This window comes from Leptonotus elevatus, chromosome 6, assembly GCF_054856555.1.
Source record: "Leptonotus elevatus isolate MCC_2025b chromosome 6, RoL_Lele_1.0, whole genome shotgun sequence".
NCBI classification, from domain to species: Eukaryota; Metazoa; Chordata; class Actinopteri; order Syngnathiformes; family Syngnathidae; genus Leptonotus; species Leptonotus elevatus.
Genome location: NC_141244.1, coordinates 24,118,254 through 24,144,875, shown reverse-complemented (window position 1 = coordinate 24,144,875; position 26,622 = coordinate 24,118,254). Strand labels below are relative to the sequence as shown.

General features: G+C 39.0%; 1 protein-coding gene across 1 annotated transcript; it reads right to left on the bottom strand.

Moving 5' to 3' along the window:
* Positions 1-26: 26 nt before the first annotated feature.
* clcn1b (chloride channel, voltage-sensitive 1b) lies at positions 27-26,622 on the bottom strand. Its single transcript, XM_086077775.1, has 24 exons — positions 26,510-26,622; positions 17,245-17,458; positions 15,487-15,618; positions 15,256-15,384; positions 15,048-15,181; positions 13,257-13,334; positions 12,269-12,347; positions 10,635-10,760; positions 8,616-8,700; positions 8,444-8,545; positions 7,850-7,934; positions 6,876-7,031; positions 5,643-5,712; positions 5,413-5,523; positions 4,164-4,377; positions 3,939-4,072; positions 3,646-3,827; positions 3,491-3,572; positions 2,971-3,053; positions 2,837-2,893; positions 2,656-2,760; positions 1,936-2,022; positions 1,386-1,801; positions 27-245 (listed from the first exon to the last, which is right to left on the bottom strand). The coding sequence occupies exons 1-23, from the start codon at positions 26,594-26,596 to the stop codon at positions 1,400-1,402; spliced, it is 2,934 nt and encodes a 977-aa protein (XP_085933901.1). The 5' UTR covers positions 26,597-26,622; the 3' UTR covers positions 27-245; positions 1,386-1,399.

Below are 26,622 nucleotides of genomic sequence, written 5' to 3'. Positions count from 1 at the left end.
ATCTCGGAAACATTTTTGAAACAAAGGATATTAGAGGCAATCAGCAACATCAAGACAATTACAATACACTTGTGTAAAAGTGTGTATAAAAATTGGCACTCACGCATGCTCGATGGACCTTTCTTCCTTCCGGTCTCCAATTTTTTTCCCGTTAATGTCTTCATCTGTTTTGTTTCTCCTCCTCCTCGTTTCTCCCGCACGACCGAACCTCCTCCCACCACTGCGACTCCTTTTCTGGTCTCCACCTGTGGAGCAAATAAACAGACAAAGCAAACAGCTCCTGCATATTGTATGTGCGTTTGTCTTTTTTAGACCTGCTCTGCTTTGCTTTTGCATTGTCTGAAGACATGAGAAGCATTTCAATCAGGGATGTTTACGTTGATAGTGATACACACTTTTAAATATGGGCAAAATACGTGCTCTTAATATATTTCGTTTTTGGTAAGACCCATTATCAAATGGTTTGAAGCAAACACCAAAATAACCACATTACTTTTTTTTTTCTATCTCATTGAAGGATGTCATAAAACTGACTAAGAACTCTTTTTCTTCTTAAAAATAAAAATAAAAACTCACTCAAAATCTTAATATTATTGAGGTACAATGTTTGTCCTGCATATCATTGCAAATCCACCAGAAATTATGAGTCCTACCCGTTGTTGTTGTTGTCTAAGGCAGAAATGTCTGCCATCTAGTGGTGATTGGTGATATTACAACTTCAAACCACAATCGACTCTTGCAAATTGCCAGTTCATTTTCAGCAGATTTGCCTATTTGCAGATGTTTTTCAATATTTTTTCATAATTTTAATTTTTGACATGTGCATTTTTTCCACGTAAGACATTTTTTGAATAATATTTTGGGTTTGTAAAAAAAAAAGAAAAAGAAAAGAAAAAAATATATATATACATACATAGAAATAATGAGTTTTTTCTTTTCTCCAAGTTGCCTATCCTTGAAATAATGGGTAGTGGGTGTTTTTTTTCTCGTGGATGAGCCTCAATATTGAGTAGAATGGAAGAGGTCTCAATGAATTGTTCATAATTTTCCCCCATTTATTTTTAAAAATTACAGACCATTATGGGTGATTTTAGAGCAATTATATAATAGTAAAATCATACATTTAAATGAACCCTAATCAGTAAACAATCAATCCTCGTCGAGGTCAACGTCATTAAGTATCTTGTCATATTTCATTGTTAAGCATTGCCAGTCTTTAATGGAGCTTCTTGGTGAAAATAAGCACACGCTGACGTAGCTCTGCATGGTATAGAAAGACAGAGATGTCAAAAGAGTTTGTAAAAGACACAGGAAGGCACCTGAGATTTGAAGAGTGAAAAAAAAAAGTAGAAAAGTTGGCTCGCTGAGAGCGCAAAGTTTGTGACCTGACTCGCCCTTCCTAGATGGGCTCATCCGACTCCTCGCTTTCCCGCTCCTCATGCAGGGAGGACAGCGTGAGGACGGGGCCGCTGGGCGAGCCCGGCGAGTCGCTGGCCGAGGGTGAGGAGGGAGAGGAGGTGGACGGGGACGCCGGCTCGCGCACGCCGGCCGAGTCGCCCCCGCCGCTGCCGGGCGAGGACGGGGCGTCGCGGGCGGGCATCCCTCGGGAATCGTCCTTCCTCACCAGATCCCCGTCCCTCCTGCTCCCCTCGCCCCAAAGGTCCCGGTCCCACGTGGGGGAGGAAGCGGTGGAGGAGGGCGGCTGGTGCTTCTTGGTTTTCCTACTGGCGTCCCGGAAGCTTGCCAAAGGAGGGCGGAGCCTCACGCCGCTCCGAGTCGAGCCCTCGATGGCTTTCTGTAACTGGGACAGCAGAAGAAGACAACTAAAGTCCACTTTTTGAAATAGCGTCAATTCATAAGCATGCACAATTTTTTTAGTGAGGCGCATTTATGTCCAAGATCCAAACTGTCAAAAATAACAAAAAGGACTCTTACCTCTTTGAGTGCAACCACACCCACCAGCTTGCCAATACTAGTGACGTAGGCGTGACTAAGACCCAGCAGAGAGAACAGAGTGTGGGTCTGAGTAACAACAGAAAGGAGGAGGAGGGGTGGTGTGGGGGGGGGGGGGGGGGGCGTCCAGTCAGTGTTAAATGTATTGGAATGTGACAGCATTCTGCTTGCGTGGTTGCTCTTAAACACGTCACCTCCATTTATTAACGATGTATGGAGTAATGTGCTGCATACAAGTCAGATGGCACATAATGTATATATACCGTGTGTGAAATTCTTCTCCCACCGTTTGTGGCACACAATCTCAAAACTCTCTCTCAAAAATTAATACATTAATTAAATTCAATCAAACAATAGGGTTGGGCATCGTTTGAATTTGGACAATTTGGGTTGCAAACAAGTCTCAATTTGAAATCTTTCAAAAAATATAATAACATTTGCATGGTTTAAATGAGGGAGCTAAGCAGGGAGGTGTTCCCTAATTTCATTAACTTTTTGACTGTTAAGAACTTTTACTATGAATTTCTGTATTTTAAAACAGTTTATTAAAATAAAACTGGAATTTTTCACAAAAGAGCTTCATTTTTGAGGACCTCAAGAAAATACAATATAATACTGTATTCCGTCAACCCGCAGGTGTTTTATCATATCTGAATGGTCTTCCTCACCAAGCGACTGTTTGGCACTTGACTTGCTTCTTACCTTGTGCAAAGACGTTCTTTCCACCAGCTGAAAGGGGGAGGGGTCAATGCGAATCTGCTCCATATCCATTGGCTTGTCCATCTCGGCCTCCTCCCAGGCTTTGATCTGCGTTTGCCAATGACAGGACCACACTTATCAAACGCTGACTTGACTTATTAGCTGAACGCTGGCGCTCCTGTACCTCGTCTGGCGACATGGTGTCAGTCAGTGTCGGGGGAGCTGTTTCCTGGACGGAGGACTAAAACAAAGAATATGAATGAAGCTGCCATCTTGGACACTACAAGTCAAAAAATGGCAAATGGCAGGGTGACGTACCTGTGCGTCAGTCTGCCCGGTCGATGATGACGAGGAGAAGAGCCTCTGAAGGGTCCTCCGGACAGAAGGAGCTTTGCGCTTGTCTGAAGATGTGAACATATAAACGTAGAGAAGAAGCATCAGTTTAATGGATGAGATGTTAAGTGAGTTACAAACCGACAATTGGGCCAACATTTTCCACCGTAAAAAAAAGACAGTGAGAAGAGTTTGTTTTGTTTCTACAATGGCATTGCTGGATAAGCTAATAGCTAACCCATCTTCTTCTATCGCTACTACTACTTTTTCTTTGTATTTTCTGGCAGCCTGGATGTCCTGTGGCACCATGATGCCTCTCACAGGTCAGTCTTGGTACTACAAGAGATAACAACTAGCTTGGGAGTCACATGACACACAATGAAAAAATTGCTAACTAAAAGAAACAACAAAAAACAAAAACATGGCGGGATTGTCAAGGAAGACGCAACTGGCCACTAAAACAGGAAACTGGAGAAAATCGAAATTGACACGTGTGGGGAGCTACCTGAGCTTGTGTGATTGCTGGCGGGTTCCTGAGGTTTGGGGGACGGGATGGGCCCATTACATTCATCCAGCACCGGTACACTCTGAAAATAAAACACACATTCATATTCATCTGCATCGCACGACACCGTAGCGATCCATCCTCATCATCCTCACCTTGTCCCCCCCCTCGTTGCCGCCCTCCTCATCCACGAAGGTGAACGACTCCCAGCTGGTTTTGGAGACTTGGCTCGGTGAACGCTGACCTTTCTCAAAGACCCGCCTGGCTGGCGAGAGCCACCAGTCGGTGGCGGCTTGGAGTTCTATCCTCTCAATGGAGCCCAGAAGAATCATGGATTCTTTGCAGGCATGAAAGGAACGCAAAGTTGGCAAGTCTGTAACCATTTTTGACTACACCGGCAATATATACAGTATATTTCCTAATTTAGCAAATTATTAACATCCCTAACCTTTGGAGTCAACAAGGGGGATGGTTTTCAGTGTGGTAGTCTCCAGCAGATGATTGAGTTCCCGATAGGTGGAGTGAGATGACAAGAACGTCACCTTGCGCACCATGATATCCTCCACAAAGATGTTGTACTTGCTAAAACAAAACAAAACAAAAAAACACCGCAATGGACATGACTAAACACGACTATCCTTTTCGGCTCATGACATGTGGGTGCCAACCCTACCTGGTGTGCCCGAGGGCCAGCTCAGGCAAGTACGGCAGCTTCTTCACCTGAATGATGGAGTCGTAGAGCGAAGGCTGCAGACCTTGGGCCACCATGTTGGCCAGAATGACCGCCACCATCATGGGCAGGATGTGGGAGATTTGACCCGTCAGCTCGAAGCAGATCACTGCCGTGGAAACGGTGTGAGTGACCGCTCCTGTCATGGCCGCCGCGCCTGGTACAGGGAGCACAAGATCATCTTGTAAAAAAAAAAGAGAAAAAAAGCTTGCAATATATCGTTATTAACTCATTTGGTCCCGAAAACGTATAAATATGTTCTATTTTAATTGTTTTAAGAGTCCCAAAGACGTATTTATAAGGTTTTTTTTAATGGTGGGGGGTTTATGCTAGAGCATACAGTATGCTTTGATGCAGCCTCTCAACTGCAAAGAACGGTTGAAGAAATGGTAGTTATTACACGAATGACCAGCTGGTGGCAGTAGAGCCAGCTTATCTATATTCTAATGCTATTTGTTGCAAAACGGAAATAGATAGAAATAAATAAAAAAATCCCGATGAAAGAAGAGACTATAATCTTTCTTTTGGTTCCATGATTTTATAGCAATAGAACACAATATTCTGTGGCGCTTGCAAAATCAGTCAAAATCCAGTAAAACAGCCAGGAGCGAAGGAGGTTGCTTCAGTGAAAATGGCTGGGAGTGAATGAGTTAAGGGTGAAGACAATATGCAATTTTTATATTTTAACAAGAAACATGAAGTCAACAAATATGATTTGCCTTTGGGGCTCCCCAAAAGAAATCAAATAAATTTAAGCAAAGAAAAAAAAAATGCATTATATGTATGCAAATAAAAAAAAATCATATATACAAATATACATAATATGATATAAAATAACCAATAGTGTTTATATATTTGATTTATAATAATTTGATCAATAATACAAATAATAAAAAATAATTGTTTTAATTTAATTTTATAATTGTTTTAAATGTTTTTATTTCCACTGAGGTAATTTTAAAAATTATTATAAAAAAAAGATATATCGTTTCTAGTACTGTAATGACTGAGTTTAATAAAAAATTAATAAAAAAAGCAAATTAAAATAAATAATCTTGTAATCCACTCCCATAATAATAACATTTTTGTGATCGGCTTTATAAAAAGGTCACAGTCATCATCCATTGGAGGCCATATTTCATTTTCCAGCAGAAGGTCAGTGCAAAGTACAATGTGGAAGACCGAGACTGACCGATGACGGCGTAGCCTCCCGGCAGGATGCGATACACAATCCCGTCAAATAGGATTCCATTTGGGAACAGAGTGGCCATGATCTCCCCTACGAGGCGACCAAAAGCGGCTCCTAGAAGAGCGAGATAAGGCACGCTTGGTGAGGACCAACCAAAAGAAGCTGCTGAAGGTCAGCGGCCGGTAACTACGCTTGCATCACTAAAAGAAGAAAGAAATAATAAATCCTCTTACCTAATATGAACACTGGCATGAAGGCGCCCGAGGGGATGGGCATGGTGGTGGAAACTGCTGACATCCAGAACTGCGACATAAAAACAGGATCAGGGAAGGATGGAGAGCAATCCCAGAGGTTGTGTACACACTCATTCAGCCACACGTGAATAGGTACAGTACAACAACACACTCAAATGACATACAACTCCTATTGTACAAGGTGTTCTACAAAAAAATCTGTCACCATACCCAGTTCTTGATTCTTTGTCATGAGATGTGTCGAAGTCATTTTTTTCCCAGATTTTTCAGGAAACACAACAAATTGAACCATTTGCATCATGAGATGATTTCGGAAAAAACACATTTTATATTATTTTTTGCAAAAAAATGACTTAAGCAATTATTTTAAGAGGGTGACGAAGTATTACTTTTACTTTTTTTAGGGTAAAAAACTAAATTTATTAGCAACAAAATGCTTTTTAAGCGTAAATAGCAAGAAAATTATATAAGAATACACCAACTAGAGAGCAGAATTGGACATGGCAAAAAAAAAAAAAAAAATTAAAGTAATTTTTTTTAACCAATATAGTATTTTTTAATTAATTTGCTCCCAAAAACATACAAATACGTTCTATTTGAAATATTAGCATGCTTCCAAAGACGTATTTATAATTTTTTATGGTTTTTTTTTATGCTAGAAGAGCATAAAGAAGGCTTTGATGCAGCCTCTGAACTGAAGTGACTTTATTACAAAAACGGCCAGCAGGTGGCAGCAGAGTATAAGAAATCAACCAGGGCCATGTTGCAAAAAGCTATTTTCCCACTGTTTTAAACAGATTTGTGAATAACAATAACTAAATGTATCTATATTCTAATGCTAATTGCAGCAAAATGGAAACAGATAGAAATAAACTTTCTTTCTTTTTTACCCTGATAAAAGAAGAGACTCTAATCTTTCTTTTGGTAGGTTCCATGTTTTTATAGCAATAGAACACAATATTCTGTGGGCCTTGCAAAATCTGTCAAAATCCAGTAAAACAGCCAGGAGCGAAAGGGGGTTGCTTCAGTGAAAATGGTTGGGAGTGAATGAGTAAAGGGTGAGGGTGACAATTTAATTATGTTTATCTTGTACATAAACAATGTTTACTTAGCATATTCATAATTTAAATGATGTCAAATTATTTGGAATTCTGTATTTCATTGCGCAAGTGTACTTAACGTTGTGGCCTCTGAGTGTGTACTGCTGCTCACCTTCATGACGAGGAAGAGGAGGAGGATGACGAAGACGCTGACCTGAGGGTGAAGCCACACGGCCGAGCGGCCAAGGCCGGGCGGAGGGGCGGACGGTGAGATTTTGGTCCAGGTGAAGTTGTCGAACAGGGAGTTGATGCATTCTCTGGGCATAAGCTGCCACAGGAAGATGACACTTGCTTGTAAAACTCCAAAACTCATCTCACAGAAAGGTGAAATTCAATAAAAATGCAGAGGATCGGTGCATTTGATCATTGCTCTTGTCGCCACCGGCCAAACTTGGCAAAGGAGATGACAAACGAAAAATGATCTAATAGTACAACCTTCTCAAGCTACACGATTAATTAGTCCGTTCATCCATTTTCTATGGAGCTTGTCTTCATTAGGGTCACGATTGAGCTGGAGAAAAACAGTCGTACCTCAACTTACCTAAACGTACCTTAACTAACAAGTTACTTTTTTGCTTTGACTTTTGAGCAAAAATCTGAGATAAGAGTGCTAGTGAACTTGACAGATAGTGAAAAAAATAAATAAAATAAAAAGGTTTAAAAAAAGGTTTCAACTGTTAAATGCCAGTCCTAGTTGACATTTACTGTCAAATTAAACCTAACAGAAACAGTTTTGGGACAGTCTGCTAGCTTAATGCTAACCTACAATGCAAAATGCTATAGTGGGATAAAAAAACTAGCATCGATGTTGCGATGTCATAATCCTTTTAGCGCGACTATTTGAACACAATTTAGACAGAAACATGTAAATAGACCACATAACAATACTCAAAGATATGGATAGAATAGAATAGACAAATATATATTTTTTTTTGATGTGGTCTCTTTTATCGCAGATATTCACCTATTGTGTTTGAGTCTGAAACTGCATCTGCAATAAATATCAGTTCATCGTAACTCGCGTCCGGCGTCCATTAAATATTATTTGAGGAACAACGATATTTGCGCGAGACGATTCTTCCTCACCTCGCCAGCCATAAACTGCCCAAATCCAGGAGGAAACGTGAAGGTGGCGATGATCAGCGTGACTGCGCCTGGATAGATCAACCGACTGGACACACACACACACACAACACACACATCTGACACTTTATACAAGGAAAACAAAAAATTGGATTAAAGTGAATCAAATCTGTTCTGCCTGCCCGTGTAATGGCGGCGATGAGTGCTTCCAGATTGTCGGGCCGCAGGGGAGCAGACATTGAGTGAATACCTTGCCAAAAGGTTATTAAAGCTCTCCTTCTTTCTGCCACCATGAGACTGATGAGCTCATAGAGAAGAGCCGTGCAAAATAATGTGCTTTACGTCAGCAGATGTTCAAGTGAGGCTTTCGCGACACAAACATTTCTCTATAGTCGCATTCAGTCACAAGCTACGAGATCTCAGTTCAACATGCATCAAAGACGCGGAAAGTTAATCAAGGTTTCGTGACGGTAGCAGATCCTCCAAGGTCCTAGAATGGATTGAGTTCATGCTTCAGGGGTCCACAGTATAGTGCTGAATAAAAAATCGGATGTAATATGTGTGTGCATGCAAGTGTGTGTGTGTGTGTGGACTCACTGCTTTGTCAGAAAGCGTGTGAGCGCCGTGGGTCTTCTCATGAACAGAACCACCTGTCTGTTCAAGTAGACGAAGAACGCCCCCAGGAAGCCGCACGAGATTCTGAAAGCCGAGAGACGAATCCCTCAGATACGTTTCCATTTAATTATGTACACGCACGAGCACACGTTACCCGATTATTGCAAACGCTGGCAGCTCCTGCAGGTCAAAGGGGAAATCCATACGGAAGTTGGTTTTGAAGAGAGCAGTGATTGTGACTGTTAAGAGAGGGAAAAAAAACAAAAAAAACAATCAGCTTTAGTTGAAGAAAATAATACAATCGCGTACAGCCTGGACGACTAATTCATTACCTAACTAAATCAGATTGCTTTGACTTCATTCCCAGTCTGCTCACAAACCCGCAAGGTCAAATTTTCATGTTATCTGGGGATTGCTGTAATGTGATATATTAACTAAAAGTATAGCCTTCAGATTCTAGATTTCAACTGGACTGCAATATTCCAATGCAATTTGGACTTTTGACATTAAGCTACGCGGCTATCTGCTGAGAAATTAAGTAAAATATCCTCTAAAAGTGTATTGCATGTGAATTAAAGCTTTCATTTTTAATGAAAGCTGTCATTTTGAGTGCTTTTTTTTGCATGATCCTGCTAACCAACAAATAGCAACACAACCACCGTGGGACCTCGTAAGGCAGACTGTTGATCATCTAGCATAGGGGTGGAAAAACTTTTGTGCTTAAAAATAACAGATGGGGCACTCATTTGTAGATTATAGTAAGTAAAAAAAAAATGTAAATAAAGTATGTAAAATGGTTAATTTTAATAATAAAATAACGAATGTTCATTTAAATATACTGTATTACTACAGTTTTTGAAAAATGATATGCACTTTTTTGTACTTTACTAATGTTTTTTTTATTTTAGTATGTACTAAATCAATAACTAATGAGATAAATTAATACACAATTCAATTAATCCATTTTAATTTACCAAATGTAGGGTTAAAATTGTTATATTAAGACAACAAATAAATTTGGTTCTTTTAATGATAAAATCATAAATTAATTTCTCACTTTTGTATTGTATGCATTTATTTTCTTTAATTAGAAGTAAATAGCAAGTTATTCTAAATAAACAATATTTTTTTTACTGAAACGTCACCATAAAACTGTACATTTTACTAATATTTATGTAGTTTATTATTCCCAACAATTTTGAAAAAAAAGGGCATAAATACAAAATAAACCAATATCGGGGTGGGGGACTCTACATCTTGTAAATTAAAAAAATAATAATAAAATACAATTACATACAAGTATTTGGGCAAAAAATTATTTTCATGACTTTATATAGCAGAACAACTCATCTGAAATAAAACACTGTAGATGTGACAGAAGCGTAGACATTCTGTCTCATGTGTGCGTGTGTCCTGCACCTCTCCTCCTCGTCTTGTGCTCACCTGCTCCTGAATGTGTCTTCCTCACCTGCGCCTCGTTATTATCGGATGACCTCACGTATTTAACCTCGAGTCTCATTCTGTCTCAATGCCACGTTGTTGTAACGATCCAGCGTTTCTTGATCATGCCACTGACCCAAAGTAACCTCAGAGCTGCTTTGTTTGAGTCTCACATTAGTTTTCTGCCTCACATCCGGGACACGTTCAGCTTTCCAAAGTATACCACAACACGTGTCATTCCTAGAGTGCTGAAAACTGGAAGCGGCAATTTATTTAATCTCATTAATGTTGGTGGTGTATGCAGGCAAACGAGTGATTGATACGAGCTCAAAACCAAGTTGTCTTTTTATAAAATGTATATTCTACCTCAAACTAGCGGTACTTGGGAGTACTCATGCTATTGACTTCACGTATTGTTGAATCTGTGATGATGTATGACGTCTGCTGGGGACTGGATTACGCAGATCAGTTCTTAATATGCAGTGGTGTATCTGTACTTCCGCTTAAGTACACAATGTGATTACTTTTGCCAACTCTGTTAATAATCCTAATCTCCCAATATGTGTCCTCCCATTTGGACAATAGTGCAAAATCGCTGCTTATACATTTATACTTGAGGGGGGGAAAAAGACGAAGGACTTTGCTGTCACAACCGGCTACTTTCTACAAAATGCCAGCACTGCAGTATTTCCAGTGTGTGTGTGCGTGAGTGTGTGTGTGAACTGCGTCTCACCAGCATCCTTGTTCCATACAGAGAGCACCCTGAATATGAAGGCGCTGAACGTGGCGGCAAAATATCCCCGCCAGTAATTCCTCACTGCAAAGTAGGTAGACGTGACCTCAATACTGAACAACACCCCTGGTGTTGGCAGAGGAGAGAGAGGGACGAAAGGAGGGATGGAGGACAGAGGAGGAAGGAGAAGAGGAGGATTAAGGGGGAAAACATGAGGGAAGAAGTGGTCAGCGAGGGAGACGACGTGGAGAGGGAGAGAGAAAAGAGTTAAAAAATGCTGAAGGAGACGAAAAACACTCGGAGTTGAGGGCATAATCATACGCAAGAGGAGGGCCACTAAACACACGAGTGAGCTCTTAAATATAGGCACACACAAACACACGTACATGTGAGTGACTCAGATGACCGAAAGTTAATATTGTGGTGTCTTAAGATACAAGTAACCCAATTTGTGAGTTTTGAGATACGAGCCGCCATTCAGCTTTTTTTTTTATTTTTTTGCTTTGAGAGTTTAAGTAGCTAAATTAACAATTCTTCAAAATGTTTGCTGCCACTCAAAGTGGAAGTTTTGTGAAAAAATAAACAGAAAATGAAGAGAATTACACTTTGTGTATTTAAAACAACCACATAGCTTTGCCTTAGAAAAGTGTGCTTAGCTTAATGCTAGCACAGAATGCAAAACGCCATTGACATGTTAAGTGAACGGTTCATCAAAAAACGAAGCTTCAAGATATTTATTGCTACTCGAGGTTGAACACAAAACGAAGAGAATTACACCTTGTGTATTTAAAACAACACGTAGCTTAGCTTAGCCTTGGTAAAGTCCGCTTAGCTTAATGCTAACATACATTGCAAAACGCCATTGACATGCTAATGTTAGCATCAATAGTCGCCGTTTTAGAATTAAAGAATATTTAGACATAAACGGTGGAAAAACACAGACAGATAGTATAACAATACTTACAGACATATATATTTTTGCTATTCTCCACCAGAAATGACTAATACTACAAAAGCTTATTAGTTACTACATACGAGAAGAAATACTAGTCTTCTTTGTGTGTGTCGTCATGACTGTATTATTTTGCCTCCTGGTGGCCAAGGTGGGCACACCAGAGGGAAAAGTTGAATTAAATCATGACGTACAAAATGTTTTCATTCTTTTTTTTAGGCTGTTCTCTCTCTCTATTTTTTTGTAGAACACAATATCATAAAGAAAGAAAGATGATCGGAAGTGCATGTGACCCGTAGGCCATATTTTGTCCACCGCTGCTCGCTCTTTTCCCGAAGCCCATATAACATCAGTCAAAGTTTCACAAATACTATTTCTAACAACCAATCTCGCTGACTGCTAATCAGTTTTGAAACCAACAGTAATTTTCCCGCCGACATGATGATCCTGCGTAAACTGCAGGGACCGCACTGGAGGTTGAAGAATAACAGCAAAATCAAGAGCGATTACAATTCCCCAGCATTTTCATTTCTCAGCACTTTATCATTCATGTGCCAGTGAAGCAGCAAAGTGTCATTAAGATGATAAGCATTTGATCACTGATTAAATCTCATAAATTGGGATCTGTTGCAAAAAGAGCTTTGAAAAGCGATGTTGTGAGGGGTGCAAAGTTGTACAGTACCTCCTAGTGGAGTGCCGAAACAGCATCCCACCCCAACGGCACAGCCGACAGTCAGAATATCTGTGTAACCGTAAGGGTTCTACTGACACAGACAACAGAAGGGTGGGGAGGGAGGGGGGGTGGCAATAGGGTATCGGGTGGTGGGGTTGATGGGACAGAAAGACATAAAAACAGGTGATGATGGAGAGGAGGAGGGGGGGGGGGGGGTCGTGTGACAGTGGGGAAGCAAAATTGGATAAAGTGAATAAATAATGATTTTTACAAGAGGGAGTCATAAAGGTGTGAGGAAACATCACAGCACAGCGAGGGAGCGCATGCATCTCGGAAAAAAATCAAAGTCCCCCCCCCTGCAATTGTCGCCACATACTTTTAACACATTAAAACAAGCAAACACAATGTATACAAAATACTTTTAAACCTCCAGGTGGGACTTGCCTCCCACTGGAGCAGCGAAACAAGTGGCCACTCCCACAGCACACGCACACACCAACAGGTCCTGGTTATGGGTGCCGTTCTGGGGTTCAAAGGTCAGTAGGGGTTGGGGAAGCAAAGGGGAGGGGGCAGAGCCGTTGGGATGAATGGGAGGTGGGAATAAAAGGGAAAGCACAGGGACAAAAGGGGGACATGGGAGGTCAACATTACTACACATGCCACACATTAGCGTCACACTATTAATACGGAGAGACACAAACACAGATGAGGTGTTGGTGCGGGGGGGTTCGAGCTGGGTGGGGAGGACAGATAGGAGAGGAAAACATTTTTCCCATTTTCATTTCATTCAGTTTATAGCCGTCAATGGCAGTGAATGAGTTAAGAAGTGGATCCCACTGAATGTCCAGTAAGAAACATTGTGGTAATGACCAAACATGTATTTCTTGTTTCAAATGTGTGTTTTTTTCGGGGTCACAAAAATGGGAATTTTTGGACAAGAGGGGGGAAACAGCACACGTCCATGTTGGTCGGCGTGTTGCCTGAGGCTCCATCTTACCTCATAGACGCCAGAGAAGATGGACATGAAGCGACTCAGCACGGCGGCACAGATACTGGCGATGTGGACGAACGGACCCTGAGGGACGAGGCGGATGACAGACACATACAAAAACACTGACGATGGCGTGTAAAACAGGGAGTCTAAAATGGGTCGCGTGCTATCGAAACACATCAATCAGGGCCTAATTGCCGGGTGAGATGGCCTTCGCCGCCGCTACGACGGGGGGGGGTGGGAAGAACTAATGCACTCCTTGGAGGACTTGAATAATCAGCGAGGGGAGGCAGGGCAGGGCAACAAGACAGCTGATGATTTATTATCCGCTAAAATGGCGGCAAGAACAGATAGAGTGGGAGAGGAATGAGGGGAAGGTAAAAAAGTGATGATGGCGGCGATGCTGGATGCAAATGAGGATGAAAAAGCTTGTTGGGCCACAGTTGGCAGAATGACTCGCGCTCGGTACGGATTCAACTTCTTTACTTTTAGGCAAAAGTCAAAAAGCGCAGACTCTGAAAAGTGAAACGTAAACATTTATTTACTACTCTTTTGATAACTTGGTACAACGAAAAACAAACAACTTTACTGCACAGGAAATAGTCCACAATGCTTGAAAAATAAACACTGTTCCCAAACATTGTTCCCATAGTTTTTGTAACATTGTGAACTGACAAAAAAATATATAAAAAAATAACTAGGGGTGGGAATCTGTGAATGTCTCACGATTCGATTCCGATTTTTGGGTGTGCGATTCGATTCAGAATAAATTTTCGATTAGGAAAGATTTTTGATTCAAAATGATTTGATTGACTGATTTTTGCTTCAATTTATAGATGTTCAAGGAATCGTAATGATCTACTCCACTCTGACACGCTAATTCTAATTAGCGCGCTACTCGCGGCACTTTTATCACTCAAAAGAACGTCTCCACGCTGCAAAAAAACAACTTTTATTGGTATAACTTGATCGTGACTTTTTCTTCTACTCTCTAATGTGGCTACAACTTAACAGTGTATCAGACCGCGTGGAACCACACTGCCCCTCAGTGGCCAAATCAGGTACACCATGAACAGCGCTCCCAATAAAGGCACACATAAACAAAGGGAAGACAGTATAAAATAACTTAAATAAAATCGATTTTGGGACATTTAAAATCGATTCTGAATCGTACTAAATGAGGATCGTGATGCTAATGAGAATCGATTTTTTTGGGCACACCCTCAATGATACCAAAACACTGCAAATTACTTGTATGTGTGTGTTGTTTTTTGCCAAAGCTGGTTGTTTTTAGGCTAGCACACAACACAACGTAATGACTAGGGTTTGTACAGACTAGTCGACTATTTGAATTTATTACTCCACAATGACAATTCGAACGTCTCTTGCTTCAGTGAAAATGGCTGAGAGTGAATGAATGAAATATATCCGGTTAATAATGATCCATTTCAAAGTAAAATAACTACAAAAGTTGTATTTCATTAAAAAACTAGTTGAAATTGATTAATTTAAAAATATTTGTAACAAAAGTAGTTCATAATGTTTATCGGGATGTGTTTTTATCATGAAACATCCCGGGTCAAATTGACCCGGGAACATTGTTGTTGTTCCTGAGAAACCAGGCTAAAAGCAGGGTTCAATTAAGAGTGAAATGATTCTCAAATTTGCTCTTAAACACTCATGCTTATTGCTCTGCATTAACAGTCTATGTGGAAAAACAATCACCGTAAACTTTCCATCAATGACCTTTTTTTTTTTTTTTTTTTAATTTCTACAGTTAGCACATCACAGCTTTACCTCTTTGCCCACTGGCATCCCGCTGCCCAAGCCTGCCGTCAGGCCAACGACTTTAGCCACGAAGGCCTTCAGGGTCAGATACTCCTTCAGAACTACGCCCCTCAGGATGGTTTTCAGCTCGGGGATACCGGAACCTGGATCAGCGAGGGGAAGCAAACATCTGTAACGCGGTGAGAGGGCTTGACAGGTGACGTGGAGTAGACCTTACCGATGGCCTGCGGGGAAACCAGGTGACAGAAGAGCGACGCGAACATGACTAGGATCATGGGATAGCTAATCCAGGCCAGGTACTGGAGCGCCACGTTGCCCTTCAGCTCCCCGTGAATCCACTTGTAGGCTACAGGACGGAGACGGAGAGGTCAAAGGTAAACCAGGGGAGACGGGCGCCGTAAATCTGACGCTGACCCCCCGCCCCCCTCCCAACCACCGCCTCAGCTACCTTGCAGGCTCTTGGCGCTGGAGTAGTCCATACACCAGCTGACCAGCGCCATGGTCAGGCCAAGGAGGACCAGGAAGATCCAGTCCTCCCCCATCTTGGTCACAATGTAGCGCCGCGCGCGAGCCAAGCAATCTGGAGCGGAAATTAATGATTCCATTTATCAGTGCGGCTCGTTTGTGACACTCAGTTGTTGTAACCATCGCTGCGAGTAATGATGAGGATGATGAGGAGGCGAAAGACTTCATTAGTACACATTATGCTGATGGCTTATAGGATTCTATTTGAGAAGAATTGTCCTTATCATGTATATATGAATGTAAACTATAGGCATGATAATTGATTATTCAGTTAATTGATTGTTGCAATTGGGATCAAATAGAGTAAAAAAAACAAAAAGTCAAATAGAATTTTTTATTTTTTGGTATATATATATATATTTTTTTTTTTTGTATTTTTTTTTTTGTATTTTTTTTTTTTGTATTTTTTTTTTTTTATGAAAAAAATAGCACTGTATAGTGCATCGAGATTATTCCATGTGCGGCTGTTTCTGGCCACCAGGGGCAGTATAACAAAGACATGCGCAAACATCAATGCTAGTTTTGTTAGCATCTCTATACCGTTTAACTAATTTACTGCAATTGACGGCTATAGACGTCAAAATATCATTTGAACTATTTCTAGTTTAACATTTTTTCCCAATTTTGTTAACAAAAGTATAAAAACCTAGAATTTTTTTGTATTAGAACAGATATAAAAATTGTGATTAAGCGTGAGTTAACTAGTGAAGTCATGCGATTAATTACATTAAAAAAAAAATTGCTCCCGACGCCTCTAATTTTTAATATTTTTTTCTTAAAAAAACGATTATTAAAAATTAAAAAGATTATTATTATTTTTTTTTAAAAAGGTTATTAAAAATGAGGGTCATCAGGTGATTAAAATTTATAATCGAAATTAATCGCATGACTTCACTAGTTAACTCACGATTAATCACTTTTTTTTATCTGTTCTAAATGTACAAAAAATTTTAGGTTTTGATACTCTTGTTAACAAAAATGGAAAAAAAATGGAAACTAATAAACATTGTTAAAATAATTTTTTTTACATCTATAGCCGTCAATGGCAGTGAATGACTTAACATTGCTTTTTAGCATTAGGCTAGCAGATTTTCTGAAGATTTTCTGGTTGTTTTAAATACACTTCATGAAAACTAATTAGCATTTTTATTATCATTATTTTTCTTTTCACTGGCTACCTGAGAAAAACCACATGGCTGACTCTACGGCCTTATCGTTAGCCATGCGGCGGCCATTTTGAAGTTTCAAATATGCTTCCTTACCCCATTAAGGGCATGCCTGTTTATACCATTATTGGCCAACAAGACAACATCCATCAATTTGCATCCACTTGGGATAAGAAATATACTTTCTGCTAAAAATGTCTGCTTGTGGAAAGGCGGATAGAAAAAGAATTATCACTAATTGACAGCCAAGCTATGCCGTCCATGGGAATATAATTTGGTTTGTAGCTTCTGCAGCGGTTTTTATGAGACGGGTGTAATTGAGAAAAATGCATGTGTACTAGATGGAAACGAGTTTTTCTTATGTTATTGCCAAACTAGAAAAATCATGTTCAAGATGAATACAAGTAAACATATTAGTCTAAATATTTGTTATATTTTTTAAAGGATCGCATCAGATCATATAAATAATAAAGCTACAAAAGAGTTGACGTCCGTTAACCAGCCGGAATGTTCACCTTGACATTTGGAGTAGGGGCGTGGCTTTTTGGTGGACGAGCTGTGACTGAGGTGGGACTCCAAGATGGCGGGATGCTGATGCCGCCGTCCGGTGCCTTTGCCCGTCGCCGCGTTGTTCTCTCCCGCCTGTCTTCGCCATTGTCTCTCTGTCAGCAAACGGGCCGCCTCCCGCCGGGCAAAGTTTCCCAGCTGCTCCCTGTACTCCCCGTACAGCTGAGGGCGGAAATGTGACAAAGAACGACGTTATAAATACAGACATAAATGGTGCTTTGGGGGAAATCTATAGATTCTTACATTTTCTATAAAGTGAAAGTAAATGTCATAATTAGGGGTGTCAAAATTTGTGCCTTAATTTTGAGTTCATTTAAAGTTCCTTTAACGCCACTATTTAGCAGTAATAAATTGAATAATAATGCATATATTTGTGGAGACTGGGGTCAAGTTGTATTTTACCATTTTAAAAATGTGCGGAATTTCACAAGTTACTTCATGTTAAAGATTAGATAGCTCTTAATATGAAAAGAAAAATGCACTGAGCTGTTGCCAATGTCTTAAAAATGCAATTATGCCATCTAGTGGAAAAAAAATGACCCAACACAAATCAATATCACACTCGTTTATTCCAGTACAGTACATATTTTTTTAATTTTAAATTACTCTATCAATGACTAAAAGATGCAGACATATTTCGATTAGCTTTTATGTTTATGTTAACAAGATATGAATTTTTTTTTTATTGTACATTTAGAATAAATATAACATTTGCGATTAATCGTGAGTTAACTATTGAAGTAATGCGATTAATTACAATGAACATTTTTAATCACCTGATACCCCGAGTCATAATAAATGTGTTTGATACACAGTGTTGCCAATTTAGCGACGCTAAATCTGGCGACTTACCAAAACCTCTTGGCGACTTTTTTTTGTCAAAAGCGACTAACCACAAATCTAGTGACTTTTTCCTGGTAGACAAAGCATTTAAATGATTTTTTAATGCAAATTCTAAACATATTTAGGGTGTGTTTTTTTTACTCACTTTCTGCCTCTCTCACAGCATCCATTACATTAAAATCAGGTGATGGCATCTTTAGTGAATTTTAGGACAGCCAATAGCTGAACTGTTGGCAACATTGTTGACACACCATATACATGAGTGAGATTAACAACCTGGCCAAATCTGAAGGATTAAAAGTATATAAAAAGAGGCTTCATGACTTACAACAAGGCACTCTAAAGTGGCCACATCAGCTCGAAGCATGCTAATGCGAGTTGTTTTTTTAATTACTATTTCCTAATTCACACCAATGCAAATGTGATTTAAAAAATAAAATAAAACATTTGACAGATCTCCCTGTAAAGCTTCTTTTTTTTTTTAGACCAGGCCCGCAAGCTGCTCGTGGGGGGGCTCCCTGGTGCCCGCGGGCACCATATTGATTACCCCTAGTGTAAGGGATACACACCAACCTGAATACCCTGCAGACAAAAATAGACAAAACGGGCATAGAGATCGGAAAAACCCCTCCCCGAGCGGAGGCCGGCTCTGGACGGCGGCCACACGAGGACATGCCACATCTTCCCCTTCCGACTATGCGCGCTTTACACCTTCCACCCCGGTCACATGCGCGCACAACATGACACCCTACGATCCGGCCTGATCGGTTTGCACTCATTAAGAGCACAGAAGCTGTGAAATCCAGCACATCCGGGCGCAGGCGCAGCATGTGCAACCCAAAGCTGCAAATTGCACGCATCCCCGCTGCCGTCGCTGCCGTCGCCCGCCGCCGCCGCGCAGCAGAGCAAGACGCTAAATCATACATACGGCCTCCACGTTTGGCTCTCATGTTCACACGGGAAAGGAGAGCTGGCCAGGAGGCCCCAAAGAGGACTAAAGCTCCTCTAACTGGCTATAAATCTACACTCTTGTTGCACTATAACGTGTAATCCGTAAGATAGAAATGACACCAAAACCACATGGCACAGGATTTTATGAAGATACAGCAACTCGAGTCAAGTCAGACTAAGTCACCATTTTTACGACTCTAGGGTCTGATTTATCTATTCTCTGAACCGCTGAAATGCGAAATAGCAGGTGCAAAACTGCACGTTCACTCACTCGAACAGATTGTTCACGCTGTCGGCAACAGTTGCAAAAGTGGTGGAGAAAGTCGCTGTCGAGTGAAAATAAATTTGACAGCACAGAAAACAACCATGTCAAATTTGAGTGGTAAAAAAAACAAAAACAGCAAGTATGTTGAAAAATTGGAAAAATCAAGATCTTTTGTCTACGCTCGAAAAAATACCAGTATTACAAGCTGAAAAAAATAATGCTACATGTTTCAAGCGCTTACTTGCCTATAAAAGTCACACACACACACACACAGTTCATAAATTCAATACAACAGCAGTTAACATACATTACTAAACTGTTGTTGTCAACAGCGGCTAATATGTTAATAACTTTCCCACAATTTCATTTCATTTGTTGTATTAACTTCGCTAATGAACTTCCCATTGCTACCCTCGCTTTAACTAGATGCCCTTTCAATAAAGCACTTAAAAAGACAAGATTGCAAGGAAAAGCGAATGAATTGGCTGTCATTGATAATATCAACATATAATTAGTTTAGTGTGCAACAAAGTGTGCGCAGTTACTCAATTTTAGCAGGCACTGTGTAAGCTCTTTCCTGGCTGGTCCACCATAAGCACTGAGGTCGGTGATCTGGGGTCACCGTGGCAACGACAGATGTCCATCCATCCATCCATCCATCCATCTATCGGTCTATCTATCGCTAGCTAGTTGACCTGTACAAATGTCTATATTAGGAGTTGTAGTTTTTGGTTTTAAGGTGGGATCAGGGTTATAATAATTTTGGGTTGTTCATTATAGTGTATTATTATTATTTTGTTTTGACTTTTTTTATTTTTTTATTCTGTCTCAATTCGTACAATTCTCAAGCTCTTGTATGATATTATTTGACAAAAATATAAGATGAAAACAAAGCACATTTTCACTATAATTATAGTTAGTTATGCAGTTTCAGTTTATTTTCCTTTTTAAAAAACATTCGTTTTTATTTTACTTTGTTAATGGAAATGTTTTCTTTCAAATTTTTGTTTTAACTTTAACTCATTCACTGCCGTTGATGGCTATAGACGTAAAAAAAATGTGAACTATTTCTATTAGTTTAACTTTTTTTTCTTCACTTTTGTTAACAAGGGTATGAAATCCTAGAAGAATATTATTGTACATTTAGAACAGATATAAAATTTGTGATTAATTAGTTAACTATTGAAGTCATGCGATTAAATACAATTACAAATTTTAATCGCCCGACGCTTCTAATTTTTAATAATTTAATCGCCTGATGCCCCCTAATCTTTTCTTTAAAAAAAATACAATTAAATAAAAGATTATTTTAAAAAAAATGTCTAGGTTTTCATACTCTTGTTAACAAAAGTAGGGAAAAAAGTTCAATAGAAATAGTTCAAATGAATTTTTGACGTTTATAGCCGTCAATGGCAGTGAATGAGTTAATAAACTTGTGTGGAATACAATCAGCCTGATATGAGCTCACTTACATTACTGCTTTTTCTCACAAGCCATATAAGTCAATTTAAAAAAAATATCTGCCAGTATTGAGAAATACAGTACCTATATCTGCACTCTTGCTTTTAAATGCTCCGTTAAAACAAACAAATGATAATTATACTGTACAATATACACTCAAAACACATGGTCTATTACTGTATATTGATTGTTTCTATATTTTCAGAATTTAAATAAAAATATGAACTCTGTAGTACGAGAAAAGGAGTATTGTGTAGCTGTAATGTAATAAAGAAAAACTAATACTTGATCTTAAGACTATTGGCACGAGCGTCAAATATTCTCTCAAATCACAACAAGCTCCTTCTCGTAATCAGCTTTTGGTGGTGGCCAAATCCAAAGCGTGCCAGCAGAATTAGTTTGATGAACTCATCTCATTAAAGGCGCTGTAGTCTCAACTGTCAGCATTAAAATATGCACACGCACTAATAAAAGTCAAGTTGCACACACAGCCCATTAAAAATGAATACAAAAAATAATCATTTCAAGAAGATTCATGAGAAGAATAAGAGCAAGGGAACACTGGGAGCTGCGCCTGTCAAGTTCTCAGAGCAAAACAAGCAACCAAGGGGGAGAATAAATCAAAAGCTTTTTCTCATCCAGATCTTTACCTCATCACTCGACTCGGGCATGACTTGGCGAGCGTCCGCGCTGTGCGCCTTGTTCTGTTCACCTGTCCCACACAACAGACAAGCTGCGCCGCGCATTAACGCCGCGCCTCCAATCCATCAACATCAGCTCGCAGGCGCCATCAAAGAGGCCGGCGCTAACCAGGGGGACCTGTGCACTGTTCACGGAAGCGGCAGACCCGCTGGCGTGACCTTTGACCTCCCTGCGAGAGCCACGCTGATGCAAAAGTAACTACACGTCTTCTTGCGCTCGTGTATTGCGCGGATGTAACGTAGCAGCTCTCAAACACGTTTTTTTTTTTTTAAATGAGTGTTGTTAAAGCGGTAACTCATTGAATAACCACAAAAAATACCGCATTAATCATGTATTAACGCAGATTAATCACATTATTAATTTTGACCGCAAATGGTGCTTTAGCTTGACAGTGGATGATTAGGTTAAAAATAGCACAGGTTGTTTGAGCAATAAACATAACTACATGCATTCAAGTAAAGAATTTAATAAATGTTTGCGTATGACATTAACATTCTTTGTTCGTGTCAAAACATTAAGGTAATTTTTTTCCCATTTCAAATTATGCAAGTAAAAAGAGGAAGATGAGAGTGTGCAGTGGTTCCAAAAAATGTTGAAGATGTCCTCATAACATTACAAAAAAAACCTTTACATGTAGAATTAACACATAACAGGTGTTTTTCAAATTTGGCGGGCAACACTTTCATAATAATGATTAATCAAAATTCTAAATCTAATCTGTGATGAATCTGATTAAAAAAATTAATCGTTCGACAGTTTTAGTTTTTGTTAATATTTACTTGAATTTCGTAAAATCCAAATTAAATGTTTAGTTTTTTAAATTACTGTAATTCATTCGATAACTGGTAATAATACAAATAGTCATTTTTATGAAAAATTATTATGTACATAACACATTTCCACAATGATTGATGATTTAATAATTTTGATGATTTGCACTACTATGCATTTTGTTATTAATTAATTTCCTCAGGGAAATAAAATTAGGATATATAGCAAAATGATATTCTCATGATAAGGATTTTGTACTATTGCAATATTATGAGTTTTTCTCTTTAAGTAGAATCGTTAGGAACATTTGAATTTATGAATAATATTTATTTCCTGAAACTTATATAAAGTTGTGAAAACAATATGCTCTTACATCAACACTAACTGCTGCAAAAAACAAACCGGAAAATAACGAATGTTTCTTGCAAATTATAGCATTTATAGACATGACCAAATTTACAGTATGTGCTTTTGCTCATTCATTAATTTTGTTGTAAAGCCCTTAAGTTCAAATCTGACATCTAGCTAGTGCTTTTGAATTATGGCAAAAACCATGCATTTCATGTATTAGTTGGGAAAAAGCAAGACTTACGGTTCAATGTATTTAAAAAATGGCATTGTTTTAAATAAGAAATTTTTTTTCTCAGTCCTGCATATTTACCCAGTGAACTCAGTGAAAGCCAAAGAACCCATGAAAGTGTCAAACGCATGTGGGAAAGACATTGAAAGCTCCATTTGTATCTTTGCTGTCTCCATCTGTCAACCTTTGTGTTTACGTTGATACCGTCATGTGACCTTGGGTGTCACTTACGCACCGGCCGGAGCGGCCCAAGGTGACCCCCTTGCGCAACTTTCACACGCTTCTGATGTTTGTAGCTGCCGGATACTCACACAAATTTGCTCATTATCACTCTGCCCTTTACTCCTTTAATAAACTCGACCAGGGCATAAAAGTGGTCAGCTTTAATGTACAGCTCTGCCGCTCATTAACTTTTTTTCCCCCACCATACTGTAAGAAGTGACTGTGTGTTCTTTGTAAGTCTCCCAGGATGAGAAAGAGAGAACCGTCCTGTATGTCTTATCTCTGCTGAGAATGCAAAAGAGGCGTTTAACCACACTGCTGAGCTATTAGGAGTATTTGAATCTCGTCATGTGACTTTGGGGTCATTACATTTCAATGAGACCGTCATACCAAATACAAATAAAACAAACATACATAGTACGTACGGACGCTGAATTTTCGGATTGGAGACACAAAACACGTCACAATATTGTCACGTGTACTGTCAGAGAGGAATGTTTGGATGGCAACACTCATGGTCTCAATATGAGTGTCCCGTATGAGAATATTTGGCTGGCTAATGAGTATTAAATGAAAATGTAAACAGTAAATAAATAATAAATAAAGCCCAGCTAGTATATTAACACCTTTGTCATTATTTTCGCTGTTGGCCTCTCACACCATCCTAGCAACAAACGAACAGACACTGGACTGGAGATGACCAGGTTAGCTTAGCGCTAGCTAACAGCTATGATGCATGCATTTAAAAATGGACACCCTAGGTTCCGCTGTTGGCGAGGGTACAGCGGGCGGGGTATCCTGGTAGGTTAAAGTAAGTTATTTTAAACCAAAAAGGGAAATTTTTCTGTAGGTTGATGAGGCTGCTTCTATGGAGGACCAAAACTGCCAAAATTAAAAGTGAATAAATGACGGAATAAATAAATAAATGAAAGTGAAAATAAAAACAGATATGAAAAATATCATTAAAAAAATAATAAAAAATATCCCTAAATAAATAAATAAAAGTAAAAGTAAATACAATTATATATATATATATACACACACACATTTATTTTTATCTTTTGAATCTCAATTTTTATTTTTGTATTTATTTATTTAGGGATATATATATATATATATATATATATATATATATATATATATATATATATATATATATATATATATATATATATATAAATTATTTTTTATTTTATTTAATCTCTTTTTCCCATAAATTCCAAAGAAAATAGAATTTTAAAGGCCAATTTTTTTTGTATCTTACTGTTTTCTTTAAATTTACTATTTACATGAATTTAAAAGTATTTCCTTACATTTATGAAAAATCTGATTTATTGCACTTTTAGACAATTCAGGATCTTTACAATTATTGAATTAGAATTGTGAAAATATTTTCCTCTCATCCATGCTGATGTTGATGAAATGATTATGACACGTTACTTTCATTAATAAACAAAATCAATTAAGCCGTTACTGCCTCGGCAAAATAGAATTTGGAATTTAATGTGTGTGGAGTTTTTATCATTATTAGTAAACCCACTCGAGTTGATTCGGAACTCATTAAAAAAAACTTGTTTTCCACTTGCTGTCGACTGAAGATGACATCACCTGTGCTGAGGAAGTATAAGTTAAGTATATAACGACCAATCATGGCTCACCTGTTTTCTAGCTTTGGTCAGCAAACTGAGCTATGATTGGTCGTGACTCGTTACCTACTTCCTCAGCACAGGTGATGTCATCTTCAGTCGACAGCAAGTGGAAAAATTTGTTTTTAAAGGTATTAATTCTACATGAAAATAATGAAGTTATCAAATTCATTCTGTACCAAATAATAACTTTTTATTATCTAAATATATTTTTAAGCATCCCTTTAATGTCAACACTAATAGCACCACACTAAAGACACTCTACTTTTAGACTGTACAGTATAAACTGTACACACCTAAAATAATCACTTAAAAATCCGTGATGAGCTGTATGGTCCTTCGCGGGTTAATATTTTGGGTCCTTGTTTTTTTATAACGGTCCCTCTGAGGTCGCATTTGTTTTTGCTGGATGTAAGTGCACCGGTTGGAACAGCGACAAAGCCGGGCTAATGAATGCAGTGGTTGAAGGTCGGCGTGACCCTGAGAGTTAATTCAAAGCGTAATTGCACATTCCGGGGCTCCCTTACGAGAGCGGGTCGCTGCATATTCATAAATTTCTGCGCGTTTGTGTTTATGAGCGCGCAACGCGGCGTGCCGATTGTGTGCTGAGGCCTTACAACAAAATAACCCTGTCCCGCGGCACAAGGTTAATGATCAAATTTGACCCGCTCACTGACAGATAGATCAGGAGATTACCCCAGCACTGCACGCACACGCACACACACACATTCCACGAGTAACCATATGCATACCCTAATTAACAGCACAATAACAACATCATGACTGGTCCAAACACTGCTCAAGCTGTCATGTTCTAATTAATGCGTGTCGACGAGGCTAAAAAAGAAAAGTGCAGGTTATTCCACGCGCTTCGTATGAGCCTGCAGCCATCGCAGAGGCGGAAACGTTCACGCTAAAGCGCGAATCGCTCTATTAAATATCAAAAAAAGCTGAGCAGGTTTGAAGTTGATGCAAAGCGCACACCGGCCGCAACATTAGGTACGCCTGCACAAGCTCATCCCATCCAGGAGAAGTCATATATTAAGTATTGTTGCTTTTCTACTAGTAGCTGTTTTTGTCATTTGCCCAAAAGGAAAAATATTATGAATTGTTTTCTGAATTCAAAACGATAGCCTTTTGAGCAAATGATTCTGTCTTAATACCAAGCTTAAGGTGCTTGTATGCTCTAGTATGAGTTACACAATTCGGCGCACTAGTAGAACTGCAAGTAAGCACTAGTAGGATGAATATTACCACCACTACTTTTCTACTACTGTATGACAATTCCGCACACTAGCAGAACCACTACATATTAGGCAAAGCTACTAGTGGGCATTTTGGGGCTACTAGTGCATTTCACGTGTCTACGTACTAGTAGCCATGTTATTAGTCCAGCACAGTAGTTTACTATAAAGATTTAATTGCATACTAGAAGGACAAAAGAGCCACTAGTAGTGGATTTTAAAAAATATATTATTATTCTATTTGGCAGTTAATTGTCTTACTATTATTATATTTATTACTGCAAAATTTTGACGTGGACGTGTCTTCCGAAAAATAAAAAATAAATTAGTGGCATTGCCGGAACTTTGAATTAACTCAAAATTAACGCACTAATTTTGACACCCCTATTTATTATCTTTATTGACAGACTCAAGGTGTCGATAAAAAAACAAAACACAAATGTGGATTGTGCAGGCGTAGCTAAAATAAATAAATAAATAAATAAAAAGTTCTAGCATTATACACTGGTTACGTATGTCGGGCCTTACCAGCAACTGATCTATGTTGAGCACCGTCTCAAAAGTATTGATCCTCTCACACATCTTTCCCGCCGTTCCTCTGCCGCTCTCCAACATTCTGCATTTCCTTCACCTCACATCGC

Excerpts from the sequence above, each read along its gene's own strand:
- clcn1b (XM_086077775.1), bottom strand. The coding sequence starts at position 26,596 with ATGTTGGAGAGCGGCAGAGGAACGGCGGGAAAGATGTGTGAGAGGATC. Across the intron at positions 10,761-12,268 it reads TTTCGGCACTCCACTAGGAG|GGGTGTTGTTCAGTATTGAG; the intron begins GTACTGTACAAC and ends TGCCAACACCAG. Across the intron at positions 2,023-2,655 it reads AAAGAACGTCTTTGCACAAG|ACCCACACTCTGTTCTCTCT; the intron begins GTAAGAAGCAAG and ends GTTGTTACTCAG.